This window comes from Phasianus colchicus, chromosome 2 (assembly GCF_987193195.1).
Source record: "Phasianus colchicus chromosome 2, bPhaCol1.hap1.1, whole genome shotgun sequence".
NCBI classification, from domain to species: domain Eukaryota; kingdom Metazoa; phylum Chordata; class Aves; order Galliformes; family Phasianidae; genus Phasianus; species Phasianus colchicus.
In genome coordinates, this window is record NC_143437.1 from 12289737 (window position 1) to 12302423 (window position 12687).

General features: G+C 45.1%; 1 protein-coding gene across 3 annotated transcripts in view; it reads right to left on the minus strand.

The window, feature by feature from the left end:
• Window positions 1–194: 194 nt before the first annotated feature.
• COQ8A (coenzyme Q8A) overlaps window positions 195–12687 on the minus strand; it is a 31593-nt gene continuing 19100 nt past the window's right edge. For all 3 annotated transcript variants that reach the window (XM_031598309.2, XM_031598302.2, XM_031598293.2), the window contains exons 7-15: window positions 9459–9544; window positions 8233–8373; window positions 7229–7310; window positions 5713–5806; window positions 4716–4857; window positions 3125–3232; window positions 2910–2975; window positions 2042–2128; window positions 195–1595 (exon numbers count right to left, since the gene is read on the minus strand). In XM_031598309.2, the coding sequence (XP_031454169.1) occupies window positions 1302–1595; window positions 2042–2128; window positions 2910–2975; window positions 3125–3232; window positions 4716–4857; window positions 5713–5806; window positions 7229–7310; window positions 8233–8373; window positions 9459–9544 (1100 nt within the window). In that variant the 3' untranslated portion in view covers window positions 195–1301. The remainder of the gene's footprint in view (window positions 1596–2041; window positions 2129–2909; window positions 2976–3124; window positions 3233–4715; window positions 4858–5712; window positions 5807–7228; window positions 7311–8232; window positions 8374–9458; window positions 9545–12687) is intronic.

Consider the following 12687-nt stretch of genomic DNA (forward strand, 5'->3'; position numbering starts at 1 on the left):
TCAGTGGAAAGATGAAGGAATAAATAGGCCACAGATGGTTTTGCAATGGTCACAGCAATTTGTAGAACCAAAAAACACAACAGGAAGGCACTTACTTAGAAACTTTCCCTTCTCCTCTGCTGTTTATTCCACAGAATAGCACCTGAGTCAATTAAGTATTCATTACCCCAACAGAAGACAGAAAAACTGCAGGCCCACCGCACAAGCACTTGTTTATTGAAATCAGAACTCGTACAGGGCTTTGTACAAAAAATCTAAGAAAGTTTGCTAGCTCGACTTCAATAGTTGAAAATTGTGCGTCTGGTTTTAAACGTGTCATATCAGCAAAAGCTTGAAATCTTCACGAGAGACAGGAGGTGTTTGGCTGCCTTGCCATAAGCTTTGCATTACTAGAAAACAGTCACAAAGACAGACTCACTTGTTAATTAAGAGTCCAGCAAGCAATAAGCGTCAGTGATGGAACTTATCAAACTCAGTATCAGGAAAGATGATACCTACCAGACAGTGAAGAAACCCACTATCTGTGCTGAAATATGGTATTGTTGGTTAAGTATTTGTCTCCCAGAACCAAGGACTGTGAGTGTGTGTATGTGTGTGTTTAAAAAATCTTGGCACTCAATTCTCAGACTTCTTTTTAAATGTTTCCTATGTTTGTTTTGCAAGCCAAAGAGGAGCAGAAAGTTTAAAAGCTCATGCTATGTACACACACACATACACCTCTTGTATTAAATCAGTGTCAGTAAAATCCAGTAAAATCCAGGTGGATTTTACCGCCACCACTTGACTTCCAAAACCTGGGCAAAGGTGGGGGGGAACCTCGTGGTAGGGATACACCTTGGTATTTCATTCTATAATGAAAACTACTTGAATTCCACCTTATCAAGAAAGAATGAAGGTTTTTTTTAAAAAAAAAGTATTTCAAGGGGATGAATTACCAACAGGTTTTAGTACTGAATTCCACTCTTGCTCTCGTCCACCTACCCATTATAAAACCCAATCACTATGCAGCCACCATCATAATGTTAAAAATGTATTCAAGGTAGTTGGCTGATGCCTTGAAACAGTACAGAAGCGCTTGAGCTATTTTCCTGCAAGCTGCAGACTGTACTGGCAGTCTTAGTGTAGGACAGACAGAACATGAAAGAACAAACTTTGTCCTCGTGAAACACATGCTTGGCTTCCAAGGCACAGGCTGCTGCATCTCAAGAGGATGGAGAGCTACAACGGAACATGGGAGGCTAGAACGCTCTTTGCAAGGCGCAAACTGTGCCCTCAGAACAAGGTACATTAGTTCATTCTTACTAATCCTCTGGCTTCTTGCCCCTACTGCTCCAATATTTGCTGTATGCCTCTTTGAACATGTTTTTGCAAGGAATTTTGGCCTTCAGTTTGGTGCAGATAAGGAAAGAACCCCCCATCTTCCGATGAAGAGAGTAGGTCTCTTCTGGTGGAGGAACAAGCCGATGCTTCAGCATGACTGGAATTAAACCATGGATCTTTTCAGTGGTGCTCTGGTTGCCAAAATCAAAAGGTTCTTCAGATGCAAAAGCCTCTCCCAGGATGAGGACAGCGTTTAAGTGGGCATCTTCCATTTCCTGCACAAAGTAGAGAGGCACAAATAGCATCACTAAACATCTTAAAGACCAGAGAGGAAAAGAAGAAATGCTAGTACTAACAACTGCAGCTTAGAGAAATACCTAGCTATACCCACAATGAATATAGGCCCCAGATCCCAACAGACCAATCAACAGCTGTTTAATGCAGCTTCAAGCAACTGTCTACTTCAGCCACAAGACTGCAGCAGCATCACCATCTGCAAGGTCTTGCCAGGGGATAAAGAGAAGAGGTAACTGGGGATATCATTGTGGCTCTTTCTGCCATAAGAAAGGGGAGAACAAAAGCTGAAGCACTTTTTTGCCCCCCTCCCTCAGCCCAGCAACAGAGCTTTCACACCACCGTCAAGAAACTGTAGAAGTTGAAGACCTACATTCTTCAAACCTTTCACTGCCCATCACTAAAAGCAGATGCTTCACCTCCATACCTTGACTTCATAGCCAGTGAGGAATTTCATTTCAATGGACTTCTTCAGTACTCTCTCTCTGTCCATGTCAGCAGCTGCCTTGATTACCTGAATAGGAACATCACTTTCAGGAGATCTGCATGATAACTGACACGTTTTCAGACTACAGTCTCACTTTCTTGCCTCTATTCCCCTTTTTTAGGGGTCTGTGCGTTGACTAGTCTAAGAGCTACTGAAAAAAAGATGCAGCTAGTGGCTCTGAAAGCTTTCTCCTGTAACCGTACACAGGACAGAGAACATAAAAGACATCAAAAAAAGCTGCATGACCAATTAACCACTGCAAAAATACAACTGTGAGAAGCTTTAGGTGAGGTCTGCTGGCCCCTGCAGCTCAATTTAGCAAATGCAGAAAAAGGTGATCAAGAAGCCATGCACACGTGACTGCAGGAATTTGCAAGTCTGTGACAGGAAAAGACAGTGAACAGAACAAGCAATTCCTGCACACCCTCATGAAAAAAAAAAAATTTAAAAAAATCAATGAATTCCAAGTGAGTGAGGGAGAAGAGGGCATGCCCTTCCAGGCACTCTGCTGCTTAACTCCCCTGGTAAGCAGCATTACAGTCCTCCACATTTGTCATTTAGTTTAAACATCAGAATACAGGAAGCCAGAGGTTTGCAGCAGACATGCGTAAGGCATGGGACAAAAGTAAGGTATAAAACCAGAACAGATTTCATCTCCATCCCTGCTTCCCTCTACAACTGAAATCAGATTCAAATACAAACACAGTGATACAGCTAAGAGAAATGAACTTTGGAAATACTCCTAAGAACCCCAGTGCAGCATTCTAAGAGACACTGCAACATTCTAAGATACTCTGCAAGTTCTCACCTCGATGTAAACATCGGTGAACTTCTCATCAAACCCTCGTGTTGCTCCAAAGTCCAGCAGAGCCACCTGGAAATGGACAAACCACTTAAGGAAAGCCTGTCATCAGAAGACACCCAACATGTTCAGGAACTCATAAAACTTTGGGAGTGGGGAACAATCAAGAACTGGTGAAAAGCAGCTCCTGTAGAGGCAGAAGAGGTGCTGCCTGAACTTACCTTGTGCAGCTGTGGGTCGTAGAAGAAGTTGGACCAGTTTGGGTCAGTCTGCATGTACCTGAACTCAAACAGCTCCCGCAGACACAGGACCAGGATGTTGTGACAAATCTTGAAAATCAGACAGAGTAAGAAAAAGTCAGCAGGGTGGAAGGCCTATTCACACATTTAATTTACAGCACACATTATCAGCACACAAGGAACGTATCTGCTTCACAGTGCAAAACTCCTGAATTTGCTGAGAGACTGCCTCTTAGGAGTGTCTTCACTGTGCAAGAATGGGTGCAGCAGCAGAGATGAGGAACAGCAGCAGGGTATTACAGCCTACCCTGTGATAGAAAGCCCTGCAGAGATGGCCAAAGTGAAGCCAGCATGGCTCACAGGACTCAAGATGCCCTGTTCCACAGCATTTTGAGTTAAAGGCACAAAAGGACCTAAAAGAGGAGAACCTCTTCCTTTACAGCTGCTCAACAATGTACAGAGCTAGGTCCAAACCGTTAAGGGAGAAGCAGCAAGCAGACAGCTTGGGCCTGGCAGGCATAGGGGGGCAGCAAGAACAGTAGTCTCCAGAAAGTCCACAACTGTATTACATACAGCAAAGCTTCTCTGTGAGGATTTTTAAGCTACAGCCTAAGAACTGCCAGCCTTATTGTGCCTGTCTTCCTGCAAAGCACCACCTTCAAAATAGAGAAGAGCAGTAAATGCAAGCCAGGCCCTGTTACAAGATGCTGCCATTTGGGTCAGAAGGCTACACCAATTACTTCAGTTCATCACTTAAAGGAAAAAAGCTGTACCACCCCGGGTCATAGCCTGCTAAACTGTTAAACGTAGCCCTGATGATCTAGCAGCCCATTCAAGAGGACAAGCAGCTCAGGGATCACAGGCAACCAGCTCTGGCATAACATCAAGCCCAGTATGGTGCCGAGATCTGCACTTTTCCCCAGTGACCTGCTAACAGCTGGTAACTCACACCAAAGCAAAAAAAACCAACAAACCCATATCCAAATACCAGGATAGTTATTTCTGCTACTAGAACAGCTGCTTCTCCTACAACAGCTCTCCAGTCCCTTGCTATATTCAGCACCAATGCCTGGCCATGACCACATCCCTGCTCCTTTTTACTGCGAGGTAGTATTCCAGCAGACCTCAGCCCCAGAGGTGATAGCCAGCTATTTGGGTGTGGGGGGAGGTGGAGATACTTCTGCACTCTCACCCAAGAAAACAACTGAAAAACAAAACCTTTCTTCCCCCGGCTGACAATTCCTCCCAGGCTTAGGGTCATCTGAGAGAAACAGAACAGCTAGAAGTTATTCAGGCTACCTTTCCTTCACTTACCCTTGCCACTCACCCTCTTCAAACTGCTCCCTGTGCACAGCTGCTAGTGCCTGTAAGGACTAAACCAGCCTAGGGAAAACTCAGCACTGCTCCCAAATTCACTACACAGAAAGCTTTAGAGAGACTCCAGGCAATCGCTGACTCCAGCCCTGCATTACACTTCTCAGAGTTTGCCCTCCCACAACTCAGACTCCCACTCAGCAGGGAGGCCCCAGCCATGCTTCTCTGAGCTAGGTGAAAAGAGACCGCCCAACAGTACCTCATTTCGGATCTCCTGGCTCAGCCCTACAGCTTGATCCAAGGGGAAGCCAGACACCAGCTCTGTGGTCAGGACATGTTTGCTGCACAGCTCATCCACTACTCTTGGAACGTAAAAGAAGGGGTGGTCTTTCAGCAGCTCCCTAGGACATGGAGAAAAGAGAGGGAAAGGTTAGGAGTGCCACGAGCACACAAGTCCCTCTGCAACACTTTGCACAATACACAGCCCCCCTTCATGCAACCTAAGGCAGCACTGCTGCACACTCCTCACACCCTGGCTGCAGCTGCCAGGGGACTTTTTGCTCCACAGTTACAATAAGGATCAAGTCACCAGGAGCCATGCCACCCAGTTACAGCTGCTGATGACTCCTGAGGTCACATCATCTGCTGAAGCAGCAGCATTAGGACACTGAGGGCACTGGGCTCCTTTGCTCAATCTACCCCATTTCAGAGCAAGACTACATTCACAGAAGAAACTGTAAGAGAGAAAGAGAGCAAGCCATGCCACAGGAACAGTTCTGCAGGGGGCAAAGCCTGCCTGCAGCAGCACTCCCAGGTTCAGGCTTAGCGTAAAACAATCTGTACGCCAGCAATGTAGTGAGAAAAGGAAGCAACCAGGGCTGGTGGCAATAATTGCTGTGAGAGGGCTGAACTGAAAATGCTCCTAGATGAAAGAGCAGCTTACCACAGCTAGAACAGCACTGCAGCCTGGCCTCAAGAGTTACTACAGTACCTTCAAGCTGAAAGAAAGGACACCAGCTGCCTGCTGCATCCCTTAGCTCCAACATTCAGCAACAGTTCAGCTAAACAGTTTCAGCTAAATGAAAACATACCTAGCTGAGAAGAGATGGTAACATAAAAGGGGTCACGAGCACAGACTATTCCCTTGTGCCCCCAGGGCATGCAGTTCACCTCCCATCTGTCCCTGAAGCTAAGGCACCTCTCTGCATTTCACATGCACACGCACAGAAAGGTTGAAGGCACTGATGTGAACGTACTGGAATTTCTTTGCGCAGGCAGCTTCTCTCTGGTAGTCACACTCCAGGGCCAGCTCTCTGCTCAGGACTTCAATCAAGTGCTCAGGGAACAAACCTTAAAAGCCAAACAGCAGAAAATAAAGAAAGCTTAGGGGGAAAGAAATAAAAAGAGCTCCTCAGATTAAGCTCGCCAGAGCTGCAGCTGAGGAACAGCCTGCTACCCAGCCAGCTCTGGGCTGAAGAGTGGAAGAAGCCCCAGAGACCAACATGCATTTTCTGCTTGTATCTGCTGAAGCAGCAGCATTAGGACACTGAGGGCACTGGGCTTGTATACTTGATACAAGTTCTGCATGTAATCCCAGGCTGTGGCAAAGCAGCTAATGCACAGCAGTGTAAATTCACACTGTGCTTGTACAGCCAGACCCACCTTTTCCACTCTCCCAGCCCTTAACCCAAGCTGCTTGTTCCTGCTGTTGTGCTCAGGGCAGCTCTGGTGTGGTGCTGACATGGCTCCACAGTGAGACACCGAGGAGCAGAAGCACCCAAAAACCAGCTTTGGCAAATGCAAGAAAAACAATCACAAAAACAAAACAAAAAACCCTCCAGACAGTGTCTGCCTGCAACTAGGAGCACTGCATAAAAAGTCACATGACTACATGTGAGCTGCAACAGCATGTGGCCAGGGCCTGAACTGCCAAATCTGGATCTTCCCAGTCTTGGAGCTGGAAAACCCAACTGTGCTTTGGGTCAGACGCAGCTTGAACTGCAACTTCTGCAGGGCCCTGCCCAGCCACCATAGTGGAACTGTCACTTTGTCAGCATGCAGCCTGGTTTAAGGGCAACATTTGTACAGTCCTGCTGAGACGTACAGCTGCTGCACATGGTGTTGGGGAAGAAAAGCAGTAAATCCTGCATTCGCTCCTGAAAAATGAGTGTACTCAAGTGCTGGGACTTCAAGATTTGCCCAGTCCAGCATTTACACCTCTCCACAACTCTGGGATGAGCAGAGAATGACAGGCTACAGAAAACACAGGGAAGAATGAGTTCTGCCAGCTGTGCCAGAAAATACTAAGGACTAAGCATGACTACATGTCAACACTGCCATGCTTCAAGCCTAGAAAGCCATCAAAAGTGAGTATACCTAGACACTTAAGACTTTGCCAAGAGTACCAATGGGTCCTTGACTATAAAGAGCACATAGACAAAAGCATTTTACTTTGCCGTGTGCATGCATGTATATGTGTGCATGAACATGACAAAAAAACCAAACAGTTGAACTTCCCATCCCATTGAGTGATGCAGTGGCAGCTCTGCATTAGGAAAGGGAAGTGAAGTATAGCTCCTCAAGTTGGCCCTGCATCCACAGCCACTACATTCTGCTTTCTGTAAGAAATCATGTCCATGAGAGACTAAGGGGTTCTAAATTCTTTCCACTGTTTCCTCTCCCTAGCGTATAGAGAGAAGCAGGCAAGATGCAGTTTGAAAGGTGTTGGCAGATCTCAACATGTATCACAGGGACAAAACTTGGTCTTTTTACCTTCAGGCAGAATATTGCTCATGCTCAGGACAGTCATCAGGTTATTAACATCGCTGTTAATGCTCTGGGCAACTCCAGGGTACTGCAGAACAGAATTGGAAATTACAGTGTTGAGACCTAAGTAAACTCAGGGAATCTAGTTGTACAGGGTAAGATAAAATTGACTCCCAGCTCAACATGAACTGAGTCTCTATACAGCCATCTACACCCTACAAATATACGAGGGCATACTCCTTTAACAGCTTATTTAGAGCCCAGTATCTAAAATGGGCCACAGAGAGCCCAGGTGACATTTACCCCTGGCAAACAGAACAACATCTCAGTTCCACTGACATGGAATCTTTAACACGTGAAAGAAATCCTGAGTCATGAAACCCAGCAACACATAAATACCTTAGACACACAAATCCCAGTGGCAGCAGTCAGCCATTTCCCTAACACAGCTGAAAGCACATATCACTGATAGCACCAGAGTGTTTCACACATAGCAGCACAGCAAACAATGAGACTTCAGCCCATTTCTGGCAAAGGTTCCTACTCCTGTTCTTTTTCACCTAGTTTGTAAAGATGTGAGACAGCCTATGTTGTTGTGGAGCAGAATGCACATTGGTGCCACTTTCCATTGCTATTGCCTTGGCGTAACTTCAGTGATCACTTTGTGCAGAACTAGTTTGAGAAAAAAAGTACATGCTGCTTCTCAAGGCCTGTGTGCATCCCAGAGACAGGGCTGACCCATGGAGCAGGTAGAACCCTTACACACAGCATTAGGTACAATCAGTCCCTCACCACCATTAGCCCCACACTAATGTGTGGGATATGTGAGAGGTCATCTAGGCTCAGAGAGTGGCCCAAGATAACTCTGCTAGAGTTAGGGTATGACATTGCTGGATCCAAGTTTCATTTGTATGAAAATGTTTATCTATTTAGCAGTAAACATATTTATGCAACTCCACTGCCTATCTGTGGAGTACAAGCAAGAGAAGAGGATGGTCTGTAAAGCTCACCTGAATTTTCATAGCAACTTCTTTTCCATTTTTTAAGCGTGCCAGGTGAACCTGACCAATTGAAGCAGCAGCAAAAGGGCGTTCTTCAAAGGATTCCAGTTTGTCTCTCCAGTTGGGGCCAAGGTCATTGTTCAGCGTTTTCTACAAATGAAAGGAAAGCATTAGGAGACAGAAGGCAAAGATTTAAGATTTTCTTTGTTTGAAGTCATGTTCCTCTAAGGTTACCTGCACTGAGTACCTACACTCTGCTTTCTAGATTGCCCTCCCTTCCTCCCACTGAGCATGCAATTGCATGGAGTGGTCCAGCCAGCAGTGGTTCCCCCTCACTAGACAGATTCTGAGCATATCTATGTGAGGCTGTGTTACTGTGGCCAAAAGAGCAGGTATCTTGAGCACAAACACCAAACAGTCTCAGGAATAAAAGTGGCCTTTTTCTTGGGGGTCACTTGTTATCTTCCAGAGAACGAGCAAGGAGTTAGATATTCCTTCTCTTCCATCATGACAAGCTGATCAGAAGCAAGCCAGGCATGCAAGAGTGACTCTCTTTAGAGGCAATATTGAAAATTAAACAGCACAACTTGCATTAACAGCTTTTTTGTTACACTGCCAGACTGCCATGCTTAGGTGCTGGCTCTGCTCAGTGTCTTTCAGAAGGAAAGTAGTACTGGCAACTGCTTTTGCATTACCCTTCGTATCTTAATTATCCAAGAGAGGGAGAGAGAAAGAGAACATCTACAAAAGGAAAGCAAACAGCTTGCTTCATTCTAACTCTTCTTGAAGCTGGGTTAGATATAACCAAAGAGACAAAATTGCCAAAATTTCCATCAGACTAAGATTTGAGAGTTTGTTTTTAAAACAGGATTTAGGCAATTCTAAACACTGGTTTAACACCCATGAGAAAGAAAATGAGGCTGTATTAAACAAAACCCACATGATCATATTTGTATGTAATTTCATGTTTCATTAGCAAAGCTTCAGGAAATAACCCACATTTTTCCTTTGCCTAGAGCTGAATTTCTATGTATGGGAGAGAAGTAGCAGCACATAGTTGAGATTAGGAATCAGATGTCACCAACAATTGAAAAAAAAACCCACAACCTTTACTGAAGGAGTATTCTTACAAAAATACTTGTCAGCTTCCCCCACCAGGGTATGTAACAGATGACATTTATTCTGTGATTGCTCCTCCTACCCAGTAAGCAGGAAGGAACAGGAATATTCCTCACCATCATCTGCTTTATTGGCATGAAGTCGGCACTCTGACGTACGCGCTCAAAAATCCTCTGGAGGTGCGGATTGATGAAGGCATCATCTGCCAGGGGGAAGAGCAAACAGCAGTCAGTGCAGGCACTGCATTCTCCAATTGTTCTTCAGCACACAAAGTAACAGACACCTGCACTTCAACAAGTCAGTTCTCCTGTCCCCAAGCACACCTCAGTGATGGTTATGAAAGTAATTCTAGTTCAGAAATAGCATGCCCACAAGTGAACCCTTAGGCAGACCTCCTGAAGCATCACACCTCTGGAAATAAGCCAAATAGAAGTCCTGCACACACGCAGCAAGAGAGGAAAAAACTACTTGTTCCTTCTCACTCCCACCAAAAACTGCATATTACCCGAAATTCTCCTAGGCTTATCTCCTGCTGCAGCTAGAAGCTTCTGCACCCTCTCTCAGTTAACAATGGAAAGACAAAGTATGAATACACCAGAAAACACGTTGAGAAACCTCTTATACTTTGGAGTCAAACATCTGTTGTCATGATGGTCACTGTCCAGGTTGGGAGAAGTCACAGATCCCACACGTCCAGTAGCAGCTCCACCAAGAGCAATGGGCAGCTCTGCACAGCACAGAGGCTTTTGCTACAGTGGCAGGTTCCACAACCCCAAAGAGCAAAGTGCTCTGCCCAAGCCTGAAATCTGCCAGCCATACAGCATTCAGACAGGATGCCGTGTCGTGGACATAGATTACAGAAGAAACCTTCTGGAGAGTTATCCCAGTGACCCCATGATCATGGTGTGGTTTAATCCAATTCATTCCAAGGGGCAGCAGTTTCTCTAGAAAGCTGTGCAATATTAAAACACCACTTACGCAAGTGCTGGACTCAGAGTAACCACTGTTCACCATCTGCTTTTGTAAACAACTCAAATGAAAAGCAGCTACACTGACAGAGAAGACAACTAGAAGTGACTTGTTTTGTCAGTGGGAATTTAGCAAACACATATTTTTACCTTCATAAGAAAGCATGGGAGAAGAGGGGTCTTGAAAGATTGGCCCTCTCCCACAAGCAAAAGGCTTCTACAACAGAGAAAGCCACCTGCCCTGGCAAACATTTGGTTCCATTAAGACTTGTAGAGGAATGAGATTTCCCTGCTGCTCTCCCAGCTCTGGAAACAAGCCCTGGCTACCAGCCTTATTTTTGAGAACCTGCATGTATGTTTCTGATATTCATGTGCATCAATTATGTGCATTTACAAATACACGTACAGCTGTAAGCCTATATCAGGAAACAAGACAAACAGTCACTTTAAGAGCACTGCCCACTCGGAAGTGGAGTGAAAAGGAACTGGGGAGGAAAAGAGAAGGAAGTAAAGACACATAATGCAGAGAGCAACATAAAAAAGCAACAACAAAAGTCCCCTTAAAACTGTCAAATCTCCAATATTTCCTAGAGCACATGCACTTTAACTGAGTGGTTTTGGCATCCCTGTGCACGACCTTCAGGAATGTGAGTTCCTAACAGAACTGCTGATTTCCAGAAGCAGACACCAAGGTTTTTAAGGTCACTGCTTTGAAACTTCTGGCTGGTTTAGCCTGCAGGTGCTCAGCTGCACCTGGACAAGGCAACACTGCATACCTACATTCAATTAGCACATAACTCTGTTAACAGAAGAAGCCATTTCAAACTCACTAGGTCACTGAGAAGCCCAGGAAGTGGCAGGAACTGTGCTAAAACAACTTGTCCAAATTGCCAGCCCAAGAACATGGGCTGCTGCACTGCTGAAAATATCTTTCACCACGACTGCACCACTGCAGGGTTCCGAGGGCCTGTGATCTCCCCAAGCAAAGTAGCACACCACACACTTGTCACAGTAGTCAGATGAGGGCTGCACGGTGCCACTGTGGTTAGTAAAGTCCTATACATTCTTGACACCGGAGTGAAGTCAATTTGCATGTGTCCCAAACTCTTGCCAAAACTCAGTAACATTAGGAGATAGCAGGCAAGTGACAAAAATCCAGAGTATTTCTGTTCCTCAGAGCTGGTCTTTCACAGCTGTCCCCTATTTACTCACATCCCAGGCTTATACCTTTACAACCAGGCTCTGGGCACATATCAGGTGCAACTCATATTAGTGTCCTAAGAATTTTAAGTTAATCTCCATCTGCAGCACACAAGTTAACTTCAGAGCCTACGTCCAGACATGGCTCACTCATCCCACATGTGAGGCACTGGCCACACAAAGCAAGGAACAGATAACTCCCAAATCTGCACTACGAACTACTGGAAGCAACACCTGACAACTTCTGGAGGGTGAGAAAAGAGCATACAGCCTTTGACATACCAGCTGCTGCCTGCCACCTAGCTTTGTTAGTGCTGCCATCAGCCCAGCACACACTAAGAACACGTAATGAGCAAATGAATAATTATGTAATACCACAACAAGGGTACTCTGGCACACTGAACCACTACTGCTCTATTGGCTAGCCCAAGTTGTATAATACAACACAAGATCCAGTCTTAGTAAACACCTACAAAAATTCAGGTAGAAGCACAAACCAAACAATCTGAGCACTTCAAACTCCCAGACAACTGACTCTGTTTCAGTGACATCTTAAAAGCTATTTCCAGACAAGTTTAAAAGCTATTTTTTGCTGGGCAGGAAGGTGAAACAGACAGGTTCACATAACGTTTGAAATCAACACAGCTGCTGTCTTCCAGGAGTAATCTAACTAGTAAGTTAAGTACAAAGACACAGCTGACTCTCATGCCTTCACCTGTGATCACAGACTTCAGAGCCTGATGCAGCAAGTCAGTATGAAATCTCTTCTGGAGAGAAAACTGTTTTGTACTTTATAAGATTATCAGCTATGCTGTTTTTTCTAGCAGTGTTTCTGAGCATGTAAATCACAAACAGGTTGCTGTAATAGGAGAGGACTGTGGATATAACTTCAAACACTTGTGGTGAACAAAGAACAGGATCACGTTCTTGTCTTCTCCTCCTTTCTAGCAGGAGGCTTGTGAGCAGTGTGATATAGCTCTGCTTCTCCACTGCTTTTTAGCACAGGCAGTAAAATTCCGGAGAGTCATCTAATTTTCAATTGATTTCAGTTGTGTGCCTGACTGAGCTACAATAGGGGCACTGGGAAAGCAGCAGTATCTATACATAAGTTATTTCAGACTGGGATTAGGCTGAACTGAATCAAACATATCACCATTGCTGTTCTCACATTAGAAAG